We start from the raw sequence: 20,682 nt of genomic DNA, 5'->3' as shown, positions 1-20,682 counted from the left end.
GTATAAATAAATGCAGAATTAATCTAAATGCTTGTGAATTTCAGTTACTTAATAAATGTATTCATTGGGGACATATAATGATTTTTATTTCGAAGAGTTAAGGGAATATCTGTAAACCTGAAATAATCTTTGAAAGACAATAGCTGTTACTTTCTTGGCAAAATTTTTTCCACTGTTAACAAATAAAATATAGTACAACAGCTGGCTCTAAGGATTTAATGTTTTGACTGAGCACCACTATGCTCTGGAAATCTTCAAGTGCTGATGTTCAAAGAAAGCCACCCTAAACTCTGTAGTCATTTGTTTTGAGTGGGGTTTTTGGGTTGTGGTATTTGTTTGTTGTTTTTATTTTTAAATAAATGTGGTTTTTTCCTGAGGTAGTATGTTTGTTACAGTTGAGGACAGGATGCAAAAAACAGAGGTACGTGACAATAGTCTTAATGTAGTTCAGGTTGGTCCCTTCAGCTGTCAAGTAAGTCTATCAGCGTACTTGCTTCCTAGTGTTCTTCTCAAACTTGTTCTCAAGTTCAGACTGCATTGTTAGGATTCACCACAGTTGGTGTTTTTATACTGTTCTGTCTCAATGAATTTTAGAGTATCTAAATTATTTCCTTTTTTTTTTTTCCCCAGTAATTAAGAGAACAAGACATTTTTATTTTGTTAGGAGACTTTAGAGCTTTGACTGTACCGTCAGGATCACATACCAGTAACAAATTCTTCTCATTTTGTTATTCCCAAGGGAGTTGCAGTATGCAATGCCAAACTATATTGCTTTCTTGAATATGCCATACTACTACTTGGTTCTCTCTATCTTCATATCCCTTCTTTCTCCAAATAAATCGAGATATAGATCTCTTCTGATGTTGTCAGACTTGTTTTTGTTTCTTTGTCTCTGTGGAGTTCCTCAGATTGTGCATGTTGTTTTATGCATTTTCAGTAAACAGTGAGTAATTGGGTTGTCGATTCTACTGAGTTTTTCTCAGTTTTGAGGTGAGATGTATGAGGTATTCTAAAGCTGACTCTTAATGTCCTCTCACAATATTTAATTTTTTAAAATTATGTTTAAGTCGTCTGACTGGATATTTCTAGCTTTCTTCAAGTCCTTTATTTCATCATATACTTTAAGTTCTATAGTTACTATATATATATTTTTTATATATGTTATATAGTACATAATTTATTTTTATATATATTATATAGTTATATATATTATATATAGTTTATATATGGTACATGTAGTTAATGTATGTATAACTATAACATATAACTTCTCAGCAGATAAAGTAGCTGCCCATATTGTTGTCATTGGATCCTGTTAGGGGGAAAGTTGATGTAATACTTGAAAGACCATTAAATTGTCTCAGACATGAAATTTATGGATCTTGTGTCAAAGATGGTTAACTAACTTACACATCTGCATTTTTTGTCTGCATGTCTGAGGTAATGGAGAACATACAAAGCTCACAGAGGTAAGCAAAAGACAGTGAGTTATCTTTAATATGCTTTGTGTTCTCCAGATAAAACATTAACATATCTTAGGACATATACTTGCCTAAATTGACGTTATTTGCAAAGTTGTTCTTCAGTAGAGGCTGTCTGAGTGGTGGTGTTGTGAGGCCATGGATGAAATACATTTGCACTGTGAATATAAATCAGTATTGTGTGAATAAATAATTAATAGATCCATAAGCTGGGGCCCTAATTTAAAAATTTATTTTTCCTCTGCTCCTTGAGGCTTGAGCTCACAAGAACCTAAGCATACACCTACCCTATTTCTGAACAGCAGAAGTCTCTAGCAAAGACGCTGTGAGGTTTTGTCACATCTGGCTGCATCATTGAAGCTTCATATTTCAGAGTATGTTATCCAAATGCTGGTGACATTTTATACTGTTGTAGAGTAGCAGCTCTATAGGATTTTGTCTGAGTCAATCTTAATAAAAATGCCATTTTGGAAGGGACATTCTGCACATGCTCTTCCCTTAAGTCAGAAGTTAAAAATTAAATGACTCTTGCAGTGTTTTGTAACTGTTTTCAATTCTGAAAGAGTACAGACAAAGTAAATACCAGTGTTGCATGCGAGAGACACAGATCAACCTGTCTTCTGTATCTGTTTGCCTGGGAATCCACAGCAGCATCACCTTCAGTTTGACAGGCTACTGAATTTATAATGAATAAAAGCTTCTGTGTACTAGAAAAAACCCTCAATTATTTAGGATTTTAGTTTCAGTTCTGAGGAAGAAAGAGGTTTGCTTTTTTCTTCAGGGGAGGATTTGAGCTTAAAATTACTCTCAGAGCTTCAGTTTGCATTTGTTGTCGCAGCAGGTACTGTTGCCTACAGGAAGGTTAGTTTTTCAAACTGGAGCACTGGATAGAGCAAGGTGGTCACAGGAAAGTGGAGTGGGGGCAGTCATTTTCCAGAAATAAAAATGAGGACACAGATGACCCTTTGGCTCTTAGTAGGTTCCTGCTTCTTGCATCTCTTTGCATAAGCAATCACCTCTCAGTTCTTCCAGAAGGAAAACATGCCAGTAAAATCCATCTGCTCCTCAGTGCTCTTGCTGTCTTGTGACATGGAGCCAGGTGTCCTTTACGTGGGCTTCTTGGATCTAAAGATCTAGCCTCTGATTTAGACTTTTATACATGAGATATTTGTTGTGTTCCGATGGCATTCTCAGTGATTGTTGATTGTGGAAAGAGTGACAGGGACAACAGAAACACATATAGACACTGTGGGCTTGGCCTCATGAGGCTGAATTGGAAAGCCTACAGATGCCAGTGCACTTTGCTCCTTTTTTGTCACATTGCTGATATTCCCAGGGAGTGCAGATATACTAACTCTGCTGGGGTTAAAAGAGGTGCAACTCCCCATCAGTCTGATGGTGTCATCAGGTACTGATACATTTAGCAACCCAGACTGAATTATGTGGTCCAAACAGGATGGAGCCCCTTTGTCCATGTTGATCACCAGTTCTGCCCTTGGAGTCTGAGGGAAGCCAGCAATAAGGTGCTAGTAAATGAAAATCTACTAGTCCTTTCATCCTCTGTATATAACTTCCTAATTTATTCTGCTGTTTTCTGGTGCTATTTTCCATCGTCCTTATCCGATGTCAAGATAGAAAAAGACGTCTCTGTGATCTTCATGTTATGCATGAAATGTAGACAGTGGATGTTCCTGGCATGCTGTGTTAAGCTCCCAAGGATTAGCTCTGGCTTTGTACCCTGCCAACACCAGGGACTAGGTGTCTGTCGTGCAAATACAGACACACAGTGGAAGGTTCTGTTTTCCTGAGCCAAGGAAACAACACCACTAGCAGATGCACAGCCACAGTGGACCACAGTGTGCCGTGGTGTGACGCTGAGCTCTGGAAAGACTACACTGGGGGAACCTCTGCGAGTTAAGTCTCTCCTGGGAGCTCTTTAGATGGGGATGGGCAGTCCCCTCTTGCTGGCTGCTGTCAGAGCTCACTGGGATTGGGTACTAGATGAGACTGACATGCATCTATTGCTTTTGATTAGTGCTGTCAGGTCTACTTCTGCGTAAGGCAGACTTGTTTCAGGTTTCTGGGGTTTAACAGAATTCCAGCTCTAGAGGCTAGAAAGGCATTTTTGTCAAATCAGAAGGTTTTTGATAAATAATATGATGGTGTATCTATTTCTTCATGGCCTATTTCCATCCAAACAAAGAATGGAAAGAGGCGGTAAAAATATTACTTGTGTACCTCTGTAAGAGCAGTTTTGGTCTGTGCTACAAAAATTTTGATGTCCATATAAAGCTTTTATCTGCACATATTTTACCCGGTGATTCATTCCTTCCTCAATTTCCAAACTGGAATTTTATTAGATGAGATTTATTAGATGATGTTTACCTTCCAGAGATTCTTTGTTTTAGCTCCTTTTTCTAGTAAGGAAGTTAGGTTTCAGTGGCGTGTTTCAACTTCTCTGGTTTTACAGGCTAATGAGAAGTTCTTTTCATTTCTCCTGGGCAATATTGCAAGGATGGGGAGAGGTGGCAGGTTGGTTTTTTGGGTGTGGGCATTTTGTTGTTGGTTTGTGGTGTTTTGGGATTTTTTTAACCCAATTGAACTGTCTCCACCTTTGTGAGAGCATCAAATTGGGATGGTGGGAGAATATTTACAACATGGAGCAGTTCCTCTCTTGGAGAGACATGGGGCAGGATGGAAATAAAGGGAGTTCTTGTGGGTGCCCTGGCAAAATGGTAAAACCTGGTGTGGCTGGGTGTTCAGTGGTGTTTGAAGACTGGCTATAGGCCTGGTCAAGTTCTCAAAATGCCTTAATTAAGAAAAGGGTCTGACAATAGTGATCTAATATTTGACGAGATGGGCTAATGAGCTATCCTGAATACACAAGACTTAACTGTAGTGTGCTGTAAAAAGCCTTCTGGTTTACTGCTCAGTGTGGTTTCCAAGCATAATCATCTTGCATCCCGGAAAGAAGGTGATGTCTTTGATAGTACTGTTGGATTAGGAAAGAGTCTGGAGCTGCAGGCTGTTGGAAAGATAGATGAATGCACATTACTAGTGCCAAAGCTCTTCAGACTAGAAGGAATAGATGAGGTAATGACATGCATGCCCAGCTGTGTGCAGAGGCTGCCCTGGGAACCAAACAAAACCCCTAATTAACTGTCTTTGTACTTATTTTGAATGGGTTTGTGTGGAGTGAAGTTGTATTATAGTACTTCAGAGTCGGTGGTACATCGCTGTGCTGGGAAACAAATATTTTGGTACATGATTCAAAAGCATTCAGCAGTGTTGTCAGGCAGTGTGCTGGGGAGGTTGGCCGGATGGGTCTGTCTCAGTGCTGGGCTGCAGCTCTTTTGCTGTGCATACAATGAGCTGCTTCATTGCTGCTGCACTGGCCCTCTGTGTGACGTTAGAGATACCCAGATACAGCAACCATGTGCTATTTTTAGTTCTGGCTGACTGGTAAATAAGCACTAGTGAATTTAAAGTGCTATGCATCTTGGGCAAGTAAGACATGCTATTAAAATATAAAAATTAGATTTGCAGTAAAGAGAGGACAGGTCAGGCACTGTTGGGATGAGACCTGTCAGTGTGATTATATTTGATTTCGCTTATACCTCCTTCAGAGTAAGTTGCATTACTTGTTTCTGGAACTGGAAAAACTGTCAAAGGGATGGATGCTGGAGAACATTAGCTGTGGTTTGGTTAAATAGCAGAAGTGCAGAATCAATTGAAAAGTGCCTAATTTTGTTGTCTCTAAAAAGATACAAAGTCTGTGGAGAACAGTTCTTCAAGCAACCCTAAAGAAGTAAGAGATGTCACTGTCTTGTCTTCTGCATTCTCTGAAAGATACTTGGGTGGTCCCTGCTCAGTGGCTGCCTAGTAAGGCAGCTACTGACCTCAGGCAAAGTAGTGAAATGTTTCTTTTTGCACAGGAAGGTGGCCAGTGCATGTATTTATAGTCATGGTTGTTTGTAAAAAAATGTGACATTTTCTAATCAGTAAAACAGTTACTCCTCTGTTTTCTAGTTTCTTAATTTATTTTTAATTTTATTTTTTCCAGTGGCAGTGAACTTCACCAAAGTACACACAAAACATGTGAGCTCATGAAATAGTAAGAAGAAATTTTATATGAGGGCTGATTAAAAATGGAAACAGCATCTATGTAGTAGGAATTCTTGCAGCACTGCTTATTTGCCTCAGTGTTTGGGTGCCTTCAAAGCCCAGCTGGCAGAGAACCGTTTTAATATGAATTAATTCTTGATTCCTTGCTCCTCTGCTGATAAATGGAAGCATCTGCAGTGTTGAGCTGCCAAGCTAAACAGAATTTCCCTTAAGCAGCTCTCAAACACTGAATTGTTCTTAGAGAATAGATGTGTTTGTGGATTTGTTAAGACTTTAAGTGTTGACATAATATTTGACTGAAGGAAACTATTTTAAAAAATGCTCTCCAAAAATCCTTTCTGGCTGCAAAGCTGAAATATGCCTCCAGGAATATTCAAATAATGTCCCTTACAGTCCAGAGAAAAATTACATGGACTGTGACATTGCTGGATGATATATTCAGCTGGTGAGACCACCCACTTCCTCCTCCTCCCATTTCTCCTTTTCTAGCTCCCAGCCCACGGAGTCCCATAGCAGATTGAGCATCAAACACTGTGTTGCAGTTCAGAGGCTGTTGGTTTTCCAAGTCACTAAGTCGGTTTTATTCTGAGGACAAGCTTTGTTTTCACAACATCTGGTGAGGAGAAGCTGCCAGCAGCGTATATGCTGGGGGTATCTGCTTTTACTGATGTTTTGCTTGTCTGTGCATAAAGAAGAAGAGCAAAGGAATGGAGACTTGATTATTTCTTCAAGCCTGTTTTCTTTGACAAGAATTGCTCACCTCTGCCAGTAGCGATTAAAAAAACATAGTATGTGACAGTACATGGAGGCTGTTTCTTGCTTGTTTATCTTCCAATTGCACTGAAGACATGTTATGGTCCCCGAAATTTTCCTTATCCAACATGCGCATAAGGCTGACAGCAAAGGGGTTGCTCCGAAACATTCGTCTACCTTCTGGCTACAAGAAAAGCACTGTTATATTTCATACAGGTTTGTGCATTTTTAATATGATGATTAGAGCATGCATTGAGGGAATATCTTGTTTATTTCAGCAGCAGCTTATTTTTAGCAAATAAGAACGGTAGTGGGCATGAAAGTTTTTAAATTTCATACAGATGTCTTGACTTTTGAGCCAAAGTGGTTTCGTATTCTAACTGTGTGTGTGTGTGCACCCATGCTGAGCTGCTTGTTTGGAAAATGGTTATTCTGTTTATGAGATGCAAATTGGAATTTGCTCTTTCTTTGCACAGTTCCAAAAATAGTATCAGGAAGTCTGTGCTATTAAATATTTATTTAATCATTTTAATGTTTATCTTCTGGGAGCACTGTCTTTTCTATATCTTGATGGGATGCAAGGGGGAAGCAGGGAGGGAATCAGAATGAATATGAGCTGTCACAATGTAGCTTTCTGTCTGTGGGAAATATTTGAGTACTTACCTGTAGATAGGTAATCGTACATGTTGTGGAACAAGCAAACTTTTGTGCCCACTTGTGTCGATGCAAACCTAAAAGGTAAAAAGTTTTGAGACATTCAAGATAAATGTGGGGGTGTTTACTTTGCACCCATGCAAACACACAACACAACAAACAAACAAAAAATTACAAAATTCCCAGCTGCATCTGACCTGATTTTCATCTTCAGTGGCAGGCAAAGCAAATAAAGCGAGATTATGGAAGCTGAGCTTTGTTCCAGGATACACATGTGTTGTTTTGGGGGAGGGTGGCAGTTTTTTGTTTCTATGAGCTGAGATATATGACATATAGAGAAACCGATGGCACTTGCATGTTACATAAGCATTTTCTCCACTGCACTATTTGTAATTCTCTTGCATTTTACTTAGAGGGGAGCAAGCAGCTACATAAACTAGTTTTGCAGAAGCTCTTCCTCCTGGGGATTTCCTTTCTCACTTGAATACCACCCTCTCCATTCTTATTTTTTTGGAGTTCAGTACTACCAGTCAGCTTTCCTTACTGTCCTGGCTTTTCACATAGCAGCTTAAACCATTTACCTTGTCATTACTTATCCTTGCCAAAGTAAATCCAGATTCTGAGTTCCTCCTGGATAATAACTTCATTTATGAACATAAAGAGGACAACTATCCAAACATAATATAGGCTTATATTTGCAGGTTGCTTGCTTGGCTTTAAACTAGGATTTAAATACCTTGATGCTAAAAATACTGATGTAAAGGATGTCTTTGTGCATGTACCTATGTTGCTAACGACGTGAAATGTTCACAAAACACATATTCCAGGGACAAAGTTCCTAAGAGAGAAGGCGAGGGGAGATGATGTTCAGTCTTCCATATGTTCATTAATTGCTACTGAAGTTTGTGTAATTTTGAAAAGTAAAAATAGATACCAGTGCATGTATCAAAGGAATTTAACATATATAAGAAACAATTTGTTGTTTTATTTCATTTGAGTGGATATGAAAGCAAAACCTGTCTGCAGGATGCCTCTGTGAAATACAATATGTAAAATAGATTGCAAGCTCTGTGTTCCAGTTAAGCAGCACTTCACTAAATAAGAAGTGCTGAATAGACCTTCTGCATGTTTTCTCCTTGTGCAGTATGTACAGGCTAATGGTACCAGACTGAAAGCTTAGGTTTTTGCCTGCTTTCCCCATTCTCCTTTGTTGTCCCTGTGTCTTGTAGAAAGTCAGTGTGTTAGCAAAAAGCTGACATATAGAGCTTTGGTTAGCTAGAGCTGAATATACCAAAGAAGTAGGGCATCTGAAAACCAGGTCATATTCTGTAATGGAGAATGCAAGTACGTATACTTAATACTGTGGTTTTTGAAACAGCGGAATGCATTGAAGCTTGTTAGTGATTATTTCAGGTTCATAAAACTCAGCAGCAGCAGCACATCAGTGTATGTCACGAGCATAAAAGGTTAATTGTTTGTTGTTTGGGGTTTTTTTTAAATGCCAGGAGGAGCCATATTTGGTTTTGCAGCATCAGTAGGAGTATCTTTTTTTGTAGTGGTTTAGTTGGATTAAAATGTGTCTTCTTTCCAAGGTCCAGTAAGAAATGTGCACAAGAAGCAGTAGGGATTCTGTCAATAAATAAGGGAAGGAGTAATTGCAAAAAGGCACTCCAGAGTCCACATAGGAACATGCATATGTATGAGTGTTATGTAACGGTTTTGACGTAGATTGCACTTTTAATAAGCATTATCATGGATTTCATACTTTACTCCCTTTGATCATAGCATAGACCATAGCATAGTCTCTTGTATGACTGTAGAGCATCCTTGGGATACTTCAAGCAGTTGTAATAATGCTGAGTCTTAAAGTAATCTTGAGCACAGATCAAGTTGGATTATTCTGTTGCCACATCCTGGCTGAGAGTTTTTGGTGCACTAAAAACTCAGTGAAGTTAGAACATAAGCTCTGTTGGGAGGAAGTGGATGGAGCTTGCTTTTGGGTTTTCATTCTGACTTCAGGATATTTTACAGCAGCTTGATGCACTTTCTTCACACTGTGGAGCATGGCTGGGCATACAGTTGTTGACACTGGTGTTAAGTTTGTCTAGGTTATTCATTGCACTTAAACAGATCCTTGGGCTGGATGTGTTTGCATTTACATCTCATCCATGTGGAGGTGTCTAACTAGAGTAGTTCAGATATATTGCAGTGTAAACATGCAGTAAGCAAATCAAAGGAAGCCAAATAAAATTTGATATTTTTTTCCCTAGGAATGGAATAAATCCAGATGAAATTTGCTGTAAAATTTAAAGTGTTTCTTAAGATCTTTCAACTTGTTGTCTTGTGTCTAACTTTCATGACTGCGTTGCTTCAAGGTCATGATATCAGAAGTTTTTTTCTCTTTAAATGCAGGCAGACATCGAAGTGTCATTTTTCTCTGCAACTGGAAGTACAGTACACCTGCACTGTTAGCTGTATATAATAAATGCCCTCTTCAGCAAAATAAAATCTTGTAACCATCAGGAAGCACTTTACCCATGCTTTTTTGTAAAACTTACTTTTAGCAGGTAACTGCAAAAAATCTAAACGCTTCAGAATGGCATAAACATGGCAGATGTGAGTTAAGTGGGAACCAGTCTTTCAGTAATTAAATATTATATTTGCTTCCTTTATTGAACCATTTAAGATTCTTACCAAAGGGTGACTGAAGTGCTGTTATGTTCTCCATGCATCAGTGGTGTGACCAAGCAAATTATCTCTGTGTAATTCTGTATAAACCATGAGAGAAATGCATTCTTTTATGAATAAATCAGAACAATAATTTGGAGTTGTTTATTTTTCTTTTGCATAAAGATAAAATTCCAAACAAGAAACTAGTTTTGCAGGTGGAGCTCAAAGCTCTTGTGCCTTTTATCCAGAGTTTTTCAAGGGTTGTATTCTGTTTTGTCTCAAGATGTTTCCATCCAGCCCTTCTTGCTGCTTTTCCCTCTATCTTTCCTCCCTCTAAGCAAACTGTACTTGAAGCTCTTATCTCACTGGTGACTTCCATTGCTTGCTAAACATGTCATTTCAGCAATAACCAGTTTTAAAAATTTCTTTACTAATAACAAGGAAACATCACAAATGTGTTTATTTGAGCAGTTGACACCCTCTTTCAGTACGATTTCTTCCCTAAGTCCTCCTTCAGATCATGTTGAGAACTATAAAATTACTTTTGTGCATTGCAAAGCAGTGCTCTTAAAGGGCTTTGAAAGCCCTGGGTGTCACAAGTTGTTGTTCATATGGCTTCCCCCCCCCCCAATCCGAAGAATAACTGAAGAACTGTCTGACACTACAATTTAATGTAGAACCATAGAAAGATACCCAACACACTCAACCCTATTAAGTATTCTGAATCTGAAAGTCTGTTGGAGAAATTTTATGCAGGACGAGTATGTTAAATATTTGTGTCACCAACCAAGGAAAAAAAATAGTTCAGAGCTAAAGCCAGCTTATCTGTTCTAAGCAAAAGTTGAATAGCTGGAAACCATTTGTCATGGGGGATTTTGAATTTAATCATGTTCCTGTTTAAGTCAATGAGATTCTGCTCCTGACTTAAATCTGTTCAAGACTGGGTACTAAATGACCTGCCTGATGTGCCTGATTTCAGTCTTAATAGGTCATAGTTTCTGTAGGCAAGTAGGTGACAGCTAAATGGAGATTCTTATTTTCAGGTGGCAGGGCTCTGTGTTTTGGGGTTTGTAAGTACAGTTTGTGCTCTGTACAAGTTTCATCCAATGGATGCATTTACAATAGGCATAAAATGAGGATAACACAGGAAGCCTGGATAGCAGAAAGGAGCTGCCAAACCTGACCAAAAAAATAATCCCAAAAGAAACCCCACAACCCAACCCAACAAAAAATATGCCAAAATCAAAACAATAACTTATATGTGATGTTAACATTTAAACTGTGCATATATTTAATAAAGTATGAAAGTGAATGTAAATGGGGAGCTTTGCCTACAGAAATCTTTGGAAAAAGAACAACTGGTGTGCTGTGGAAAGCAGATGCATGGCAACTTGCATTCTGGCTCCACTGTAGCAAGTGATATTAGTTTTTGTTATTCCTTTACTTTAATAGGGATTAATTATATGTGAAGGATGCCTCAAGTATTTGTCAATATGAAATAAATAGAATTGTTGCTTCCAGCCCAACTTCAAAGAAGAAAAGTTAATTGGAGAGTAAATAAAAAAGACATGACAAACGATCTGTGCTAATACCATTGCGTATTCTAAGAGTACACTTGCTCTCACTAGATATGTTTAATAGGTGAAAATGGTCTGGCTGCAAGTTCTATTGCTGTGAGGTAGGTTAGAGTTTGAAAATAACGGGCAGCTACAATTACACTTGAAAACCTGAACAGCTTCTAAATTACTTTGGGAGATTTCCAGTGTGGTAAAACCAGGCTTAAACTTTTAAAAGCTGCCTCTACCAGTTTTGCAGTTTGTGCAAATGTATCTGTTACCACAGTAGAAATGGCTTGCAGGATTCAGATAAATGAAGTTTTACTACCTGTTCAGTCCTTCTAATTTGAGCTTTCTAAAACATAAAGCAATAGCTTTTTTTGAGGAACATGATACCATGAAATTTCAGTGTTAGAATGCAATGTTTCGAGTATTTACAGCCAATTATCTCAGTGCTGTTTTGTGTTACCCCTCTTTCTATGTTGGCACAGGGAACTGTGTTGTGTGAAGATTAAAGAAATTTCTTGCATCTCCAGTTGATTTCATCATATGTTAAGTAACGTGGAGGCAATCTTGAATATTTTGGCACCACACTTACCACTCTCACTGCCATGAATGGCAAGAGGTGACAATTCCTGTTCATAGAGATTGGCTGTTAATTTGGCTTTGTGTAATGAAGCAGCATCTCCACTGTTTTTTATGATTTCAAAAAATTATAATCTCTGAGTGTTGCAATGCATAGGAATAATCTAAGTCCAGAGTTGATGGATTTGATGCCTTTAGGAAAGTACTGGTGTTTCAAACAGCTCTTGACTGTTTCACCAAATAATCATGCCAAAACCTAACTTATTTGGAAAATTATTTTCAAGCAGCCCCCCATCTCTCCTGGTTTGTCTTCTCCTAGGATGAAGTTCTGTGAAGGCTGCATTGATTAAGCTGTCTGTAGCTTGTGGAGTTCACCTGTACCTCTGTTTGTGTTCCTCTAGGTATTTCTTCTTGTGGTCCAATGGAATAGTGTTGTCATCAGAAAGGTTTATTTTTAAGGGGAGGTTAAGTAATTAATTTTACTATGATAATAGGGTTAACTACTGCTGCAGAATTATTAATTAATTATTTAGTAGCAGTATCACCAGCACTCTTCTAACCTTGTCCACCAACAGTGCTCTTTCTCGTTACTTTTGTGGGTCTTGGAGTATTGTTTCTGTTCTCTGTACTACAGGAAGAAGAAAATAGCATTTGATTTTCTGAAAAATGAATGTATTGGCAGTGTAACTTACATCCCTAAATAGTGTAAAAAAAAAAAAATCCCATTCAATTTAGTTGTCCAGATACTCAAATGTAGAAATAAGTCACCTTAAATAACCTGGCTTGTATCTGGATGAGATGTTGCTTTACAGTTACTATTTATTAACCTTTCATTGGTATCATCTTTACTGATGTCTAGTAGTTGTAGCAAGGGTATATAAGGGTAATAACCTTGGGTCCTGTGTTCAACTACTGTTTAAATGTAGTTTTGCTACATCTTGTCATGATAGTGTGATGCTTGTGCATTTATAGCAAGTAAAAGATCTTCCTCAGGACACTTGTGTAAATAGTTTGTATGTGATGTTATGGAAATACTTCTAGTTAGGCAGGAAATAGGACTGCTGGGAACATCTGTGGTGAAATTCTTTCAATAAAAGCTCATCCTTTTCTTCAAGAGAACAAGCAGTCCTTCAGTAGAAAAGTCAAGTGTTAAAAATAATACTCATTAACTACGTCACTTCTGTAATAATAATTTTAGACTCTCAGATATTGCTTACATCAGAAGCACCTAAATTATTAAAAATCTTATGTTTGTATTTATTACAAGAACAGACTTTGTGCTAAGCCTTTTCAAATATTTGAAGTGGTAAAACAGGAGTATTGAAATGCTTTCAACAGAAGAATAAGTGAACTTTCTTACAAAGCCTGTAAAATCTGCTACGTGCTTAATTTGCTTATCAAGTGAAGACATTTTGCCAATTTAAAAGAAAAATGGTGCTCATATGAAATGAGTAGCATAACCTTGTTAAACCTATGTTTCTTTATCTCTGGAGGGACCTCCTAGCTTGGATTTAAGGTCAAGGTAGGCAAGATGTGTGGGTAATGTGCAGTGAATATTTTTTTTTGCTGCGTTTGTTAGTGGTACAAGTAGAGGTATTTGTAATTGGTGATCTTTCACTGGGATTAACCTCACGTATGGGTTTTGGTCCTTATGGTAAGTTGTGGGTTACCCCAGTGAACACCACAGTTGCCTGAGGTATCAGCTCCTCAAGAAAATTTCTGTAATCTACTTTCCCCTCCCTCTCTCCCTACCCACCACCCAGCTAAGCAAAACTCTGCCATCAGTGTAGTTGTTTGTGAGCTTGAACAGAAGAGACTCAAGGGAACATTAAGTGCAAAGAATGATGTGCTGAATGTTTTAAACTGCCTCCATAGGAACTGCTTGGTCTCCACAGCAGGCATGGCAAGGAGTCACTCCTTGAGGGGAGCACGAGCACCTGTCGGGCAGCCTTTGCCAAAGGGGTCTTAGGGTGTGCAGCTTGGTTAGGAGTCACTGGGAAGAGGAGTCCCTTAACTTCCATATGTGGTCAGCGGGCAGCAGAAGGACCCTGTGCTTCTCAAAGGGTGGAGGCACATCTTGTGGCTAATTAAAGTGCTGGGTGGTGCCCTGTTCTCTGTTTTCAGCTTGGCAAGATGTTGTCACGTGGGCTCTGTTAGGTTGCGTGTAGGCTGTTCGCAAAACAATGGTGTGCAATTTCCTAGGCAGGTCCCTGGAGAAATATCTTTGCTGCTTAATAGCAGGAAAGCTGTTCAACATGACAAGAAATACACAAATAGGTCCTTAACCATGATGTGGTGACTGCCAAGATTTATATAAGTGCATTTTGTGTGCCTTTTGAAAAGGGGATATTCCAGCAGCACTTAGAGCTGGTATGAGGCACTCGAGATGTGCTATTTTCTGTCTTGAACTTGCAGTGAAGCATGGAAAAGATTGAGTTCACATGGATGATTTTAACCAGCAGCAACTGAAGTGGTTATATTAAGATGCTATTTTATTCTGTTGACCAGTAAACTGTGTTTCATTGCTTGGGTGGCTTTAAAGTACTGTGTCAAGGTTCGTTTTAAACACATATTCAACTATGCTGGTACTCTTTAAAATATGCTGAGGTCCCCTAAAATTCATCTTCTTAAAGTTGTGAGCTTATCTCTAATTTTGATAGCTGCTTAAATTTTCCTCATTCTGCAGAGACTTTATGTTAATGGCATTGATATATGTAATCAAAAAGGATGAATAACACAACTGTAAATTGGAAAAATAGCTTCCACTGTGTGAACCAGCCTAGTGGATGTGGATATGTGCAAAAACCATTTCTTGTGCCTTACAAAATCAGTACTGATCTAAAGTAACTCAGTGTCTTAACAGAGCTATGAAATAGTTGTAGAAATAGATAATTGTCCACCTCAATATGGGAAAAGTTTAATGCAGTTTCTCTTACATGATCTTCTAGACATGCCAGGGTAGTCATCTTCCAATAGGGTGAAGGCAAGGCTCTGCTCTGTTGTGTGGAAATGACAGTGCAGGTTAATACTTTTTGTACAGTAACTGCTTGATTATTCTTTAGTCATGTGAAAACACCAGATCTGGGACTGAATGTGAACTCATCAGATTAAGTCAGTGTAGCTGGGGAGGAGCAGCCTGCTGGGTTACCATTTGGGGCTGTGATGGAAACCAGTCAAGATACTGATTGGAGAAAGGTCATGGAATGATACCATAGTCAATGGTGTTGATACAACTGCATTAGCATGTTCTGCATAGCTCTTAAGAGCTCTAGATCTGTAGAATTCTTGAAGGGATTTGGCAAGGTAAACCATTATCCTAAACTTTACTTTTCTCAGTTCTATCCTGTAAGGTTAATCATGCCTATATCATCACTGGGTTTTTTGGTTTTTTTTAGTCCACGAGCAAAAAATCACACCCTAGCTTGCTCTCTGAATTGTTTATACTCTATTTCTATTCAGAAATTTGTGACTTCTCTAGAAAGTGAATCTGTTTGTAACAAAAAGTGAGTTTGGATGTTAGCTATTAGTTTCGTAACTTGAAATTGCAAACTGCCATCATCAATTTTATGAGGAAAAGCATTAGAATTTAACTTTCTAGTGATCTTTTGGTAGATAAAGTATGATTATTACTTAGCCCTGATTGTAGTGCTTCCTACATGCTTAGAAGTGCTATCACTTTGCTTTTTAACAAACATCATCAGTAAATTTGAGTATAATCTGGATTTGTCTTTAAGTGGATGTAGAGTTTCATAAACACAGGAAGCTGTGTTTCAGCTTCAGAAACAGTTTTGGCACAAAGACAATAATAGAAAATATAGTCAAGGCTCTGGAGGCTCTTAAAATTCCCACTGTCTGCCCTACTTTTTCTTCCATAATATCCTTTAGGCAGCATTTCAGTGCCATAGTTAAGTCAGTGACATTTGTTACAGTCATATAACATCAACTCATACTAGTGTGATTAAATAAATAGCTTCTGAGTTCAAACTAAAAGCCATTCTGTCCTCTCTATCCAAGACAGCTGCAGTCACCACACAAGAAAAAATGTTGCATATTAATGTGCTAGTCTTGTGGTCAAAAATGTATTTTCCAAGTCTTTTGTACAGTTGTTTCCAACAAAATATTGTGGTTCCTTGCAAATTACTAAGTCTTCCATATACTCTTACTTTGAAGGACTTTGAGTAGTTGAGGAAAAAAATAGAAATATCAAATGCTTTAATCTAACAGTCTGAGCTAATGCATGTACTGACAGTTCACTAATAAACTAGGGAAGAAAGAATTACTATGTTGAATTAGGGGCAGGCACAATTGATGAAGTGAAGTTCAGTGATTCAGTGAGAAGTTCCAAATTATTTCTGGGTTGGTTTGGTTTGGGTTTTTTTTGCCTTTCCTCCAACAGAGTGGACCTCTTTTAGTATATGAGGAGAAAGTGGCTTGCAAACTTAAAAGCTTAATTCTGTACGCTGTAAGAGTCCTGTTTGGATTTGTTTGAAGTTCTTCTTTCAAGAATCTTCCCTCTGCTTGTTGGAGCGAAGTTTTATACATAGACATAGAACTAATTTATGATGCAGAAATTAGGTTTTTGCAGTTCTTTTACTTGGATTTGTAAGTAACAGTTGTCTCTCCCAGTTGCCTGATCTTTATCCCTGGTGTACTTACAATTCTGGCCAGCTCTTTTGGAAGGAACCATGTTTATAAAGTAGTTGAAAAATAGTTAAGATGACTTCATATCTGACCTTCCAGAACTTAGGAGACTGCTGTGCATGCATGAGAGCAGAAGAGAAAACTTCTCAGCTAGCCTGTTAGTACCTGTGTGAAATGTGGCATGTAGAGAGGTTATCGTCAATGATTTAATCTATGTGAAATCAGATCAGGTTTGAGCTGGAAGAAAACGTACCATGAAAAAAATGTAGCAGAGTGTTTTGTGGTAAGACTTAAAACAGTTGAGCAGTCTGATGAAATGCCTTTTGTGTCTAGGTAGTGTTTACCTTGCCTCAAGAAGGAGTGATGTAAATGGTTTCTGGAGGCTTCTTCCAGCCCTGTGTTCCTGATGTTGATCATGGTAGGGTGGACCATGGTATGTAGGAAGGAACATGTTCAAGTGTTGCAGCTCAAATGGCTTCTTCCTGTCTGGCTGTGTTTCAGACATTTCACCCCGATCGCATGTGAGAGCTGGGATCTTCAGAAGGGCTGAAAAAGGCTGTATCATTCTGGTCTTATATGAGGGTTTTCTACACAAGTGTGGACTCGTAATACTCTTCTTTCTGTAACACTACACACACATGCCCTAAGTGTGTCCAAGAAGAATGTGGGGTTACCAAGGGATCAGGATTTGCACTGAGGAGGCAATTAATTGCATCTGGGAAGGGTTTGCAGACAGTATGAACTAATCGTGGTGGGATTCCCTGTCCCAGTTGACTCTGGGTCCTGATTGTGTAGACAGAGGCTGCAGAAGGGCAAAAATAGGCCAGGTCCTGTACTTGCAATGAAGCAGCAGAGGGCACCAGACATTAAGGAGCAGCTTCTTGTACAGGAGTTAGAAATGGAGAGGACAGGAAGAGGAAATAGGAACAGAGAGGAGTGAGGGACATCAGTCTTCAACATCACTCTGTTCTTGGTTTTTTTTGGAAGTTGTGTGTTTCGTGGATGACAAGGCACAGCTGCAACTATAAGATAAAATAGAACTGCTTCAGGTGTTTCTTTGCCTATCAGAGATATACCTGAACTAGAAACTTACTTAAAAGTAAACCCCTTATGTAAAATAATTGCTAGCTTCCAATATGTGTTTTTTTTTTCCTTGTAAAACTAGTGAATTTGAAGATTTAAGGTTGTCTGTGGCATACATGATGAACTTATGTAGCAAAATTCAAATACCTAACATCAGGATAATACACTGGGCTACAGTTCACAGTCTTTAGTTCAGTCCTCATTGACCAAAACATCAGCACACTGGAACACATCCTCATGCAATCATTGTCCATCTTGTTGTTATCTTTGTCATTAAAAATGGATGACAGTGGGGTTTTTTTAAGGTGGATGAAGTTGCTTCCTTAATGTGCATATAGCCAATTCCTCTCATATCAAAATCCATGCATTAGGCTTTGTATTACAGTAAACTAGTTCTGCCATCTTCCCATTTGTTTTGTTTTTCCTCAGTCAGTGGTTTACAGCACTGTATGGGTAACTAACTTGTTAGGCTTTGTCCTAGTTCAGAATAAGGTAAAGCCCCAAAAAAAGTCAAGCATCGATATTGCCCTTGGTTATTTAGAAAATAACCTGGGCAACCCTGATGCTCTGGCAGTCTAGTTGGTGCATGTTAGAGTTGTTTTCTTAAATTGCATTGCACTTCAAATTTGTTTGTTTAGCTTGGGGTCATCTCTGAGTGTGTGGTGGACTTATTGATCTTTTCATCCTTGCAGATGATGTGTGACTCATATTCATGCTCGATATGTACTAGCTAAATGAAAACTTATTGATGAAGTGTATTGTGAATGCAAATACAAAATCACTCTAAATATTCGGTGTTCAAAACTCAACCAGTGCTTCTGTACAATAGGCCAGTCGTACTTAAGGCAAGAAGTGTTACGGGCACCCTAGTGAGATTTCAGGGTATTAGTCAGGCTTGCGTGTGTACTGTGCACTTAGCAGGCAGACATCTGTCTGATACATTAATTGCACACTTAAAGGAGTCCCAGACTTAAATATGAAGTCCTTGTGAAACGTGACTCATAAAGATTATCCCTTTCAATATCCTAATCTACTAGAAAATTTGGATTTTGCTGTTTTGAGGTGGGTTTTTTTTTAATTCCTTCCTGCCATCATCACTGAATTTACCAATGCACTACTACTCAGTTTGACAAAATGTGTGGCCATATGTCTCACTGAATACTATAGCTTTTTGAAGACTGAAAAAGAAACAACTACTGGTGAAATGATAAAAAACATGTAACACTAAAACAGCATAGGGCACAGTTCAAGAGTGTCTTGATCACTGGTCTTTCCTTCAAAATTTGCCCTTTAAAAAATTGCACAGGCTGGCTGATCAGGCAATTGCAGCAGTGATATGAATTGACCTAGTTCTCGTCTTTTTGCTTTTATTTTGGAAGTCACTAGCAATTTGGAAGATAATGCAGTTTCTCAGATGTAGTTTGGTATCTTTACAAACAAACATCATCATCTAACTCCTTGTGAAACTTCAGTATAAGGTTAATGGAGGTTTTAAAATATATAATCTTCAGAAATGTGAGCAAGCCTAATGCAGCATGAAGATTCAGCATAGTAGCAGATTTTACCAGACTAATGGCAAATGAAAGTGTGTGTCATTAATATGCTTCCTGTAGGGGAAAAAGCAGTGTGCCAGGTGATAAGTCATGCCTTGAACAGTGTCCTAAAACAGCTGTACAAGCCCCAGTGCTGTTTGTTGTAGGACAGGTGACATTGTAAGGGAACAGAGACACATCATCGTTAATTATGTGGTGAAGGCATGGGTTTGGCTGAGAAGCATTGAGGCTTTAATGGATTGTTGATTTTAATAAGCATGCACCCTCAGGGAACCCAGTTCAAAGGCTGTCATGTGGGTAAGAGTCTGTTGGGGTAGGGACTGGAAAGATGTACTGAGGCTTATCGAGGAGCCTCAATGCAAAGTCAGATTTGTACGAGCCTTGGATTCCTGGCTGCCCCCTGTGTCTCCCAACTACAGGGAGAGTGCTCTCTTCTATATGGAAAGATGGCAGAGGCCTGCTTATAACCCAACAGAAAAAGTCCATACCATCACACTGTCGGGCAGAGGGCTTGCTACACACCATGGATTATCGGTTCCAAAGTCTGAAACAGTATGAAGTCTGTGTTAGATTAACTGGCAAGGAGTAGCTGGCATCTCTCTTCAGAACCTTGTACAGGAATGAAGGACTCCTTGTGGTTGCTGAACCTGTTGAGGAAATTGTGCAAAACCTTGTTTAGAAAGGTATGCAGTTGGAAAACCGCCCTTGCTTGCTATCTCTTGGTTTCTGCATTTGCAGGTTTCCTCTTCCACCCATGTTTCTTTATAAAGTATGCCATAATGAAATGGTGCTCTTGGTTCATGCTCTGTTTGTTGTGTCAACAAGCGAGAAGCTCATAGAGCTGCATGCTTCTTATTAATGTGTTACAGTTTCTAGGTTGAATCATAGAATCATTTAAGTTAGATACTTGCTACAACCTCCTTTCAGGAAGCCGTAGAGAGCAATAAGGTTTCCCCTGAGCCTCCTTTTCTCCAGGCTGAACAACCCCGTCTTCCTCAGCTGCTCCTCATATGACTTACTCCTTAGACCCTTCACCAGCTCCATTGTCCTTCTCTGGACTTGCTCCAGCACCTCAATGTCTTTCCTGAAGTGAGGGGCCCAGAACTGGACACAGTACTTCAGGTGCAGTCTCACCAGTGCCAAGTACAAAGGGACAGTCCCTTCCCTAGTCCCGCTGGCCACACTATTTTTGATACAAGCCAGGATGCCATTGGTCTTCTTGGCCACCTGGGCACTGTTGGCTCATGTTCAGCTAACTGTCAACCAGCACCCCCGGGTCTTTTTCCACTGGGCAGCTTTCCAGCCGCTCTTCCCCCCACCATGTAGCACTGCCTGGGGTTGTTGTGACTCAGCACTTCACCTTTTTGAATCTCACACTGTTGCCTGTCCAGATCCCTTTGGGAACATCAAAAGGCCAACTGGATATGGCACCATTCACCACCACTCTCTGGGCCCAGCTGTCCAGCCAGTTTTTAACCCAGTGGTGAGTATACCTGTCCAAGCCGTGGGCTGCCAACTTCTTCAGGAGAATACTGTGGGAGACAGTATCCAAGGGTTTACTGATGTCCAGGTAGACATCAT

At 39.1% G+C, this 20,682-nt stretch overlaps 1 protein-coding gene across 7 annotated transcripts in view; it reads left to right on the top strand.

Moving 5' to 3' along the window:
* Window positions 1-20,682, top strand: part of MTUS1 (microtubule associated scaffold protein 1) — a 125,113-nt gene that overhangs the window by 65,089 nt on the left and 39,342 nt on the right. The window contains exon 1 of one of the 7 annotated variants that reach the window (XM_050337600.1): window positions 6,100-6,575. The exons of the other annotated variants lie outside the window; for them this stretch is intronic. Within the exon in view, the coding sequence (XP_050193557.1) occupies window positions 6,455-6,575 (121 nt within the window). The 5' untranslated portion in view covers window positions 6,100-6,454. Of the gene's footprint in view, window positions 1-6,099; window positions 6,576-20,682 lie in introns of those variants that run through there. 7 annotated transcript variants of the gene reach the window in all.

This window comes from Myiozetetes cayanensis, unplaced genomic scaffold (assembly GCF_022539395.1).
Source record: "Myiozetetes cayanensis isolate MyiCay16 unplaced genomic scaffold, myiCay2020 scf7, whole genome shotgun sequence".
In the NCBI taxonomy this organism is placed as follows: domain Eukaryota; kingdom Metazoa; phylum Chordata; class Aves; order Passeriformes; family Tyrannidae; genus Myiozetetes; species Myiozetetes cayanensis.
The sequence above is the reverse complement of the archived record's forward strand: the minus strand, read 5'-3'. Positions and strand labels throughout refer to the sequence as shown.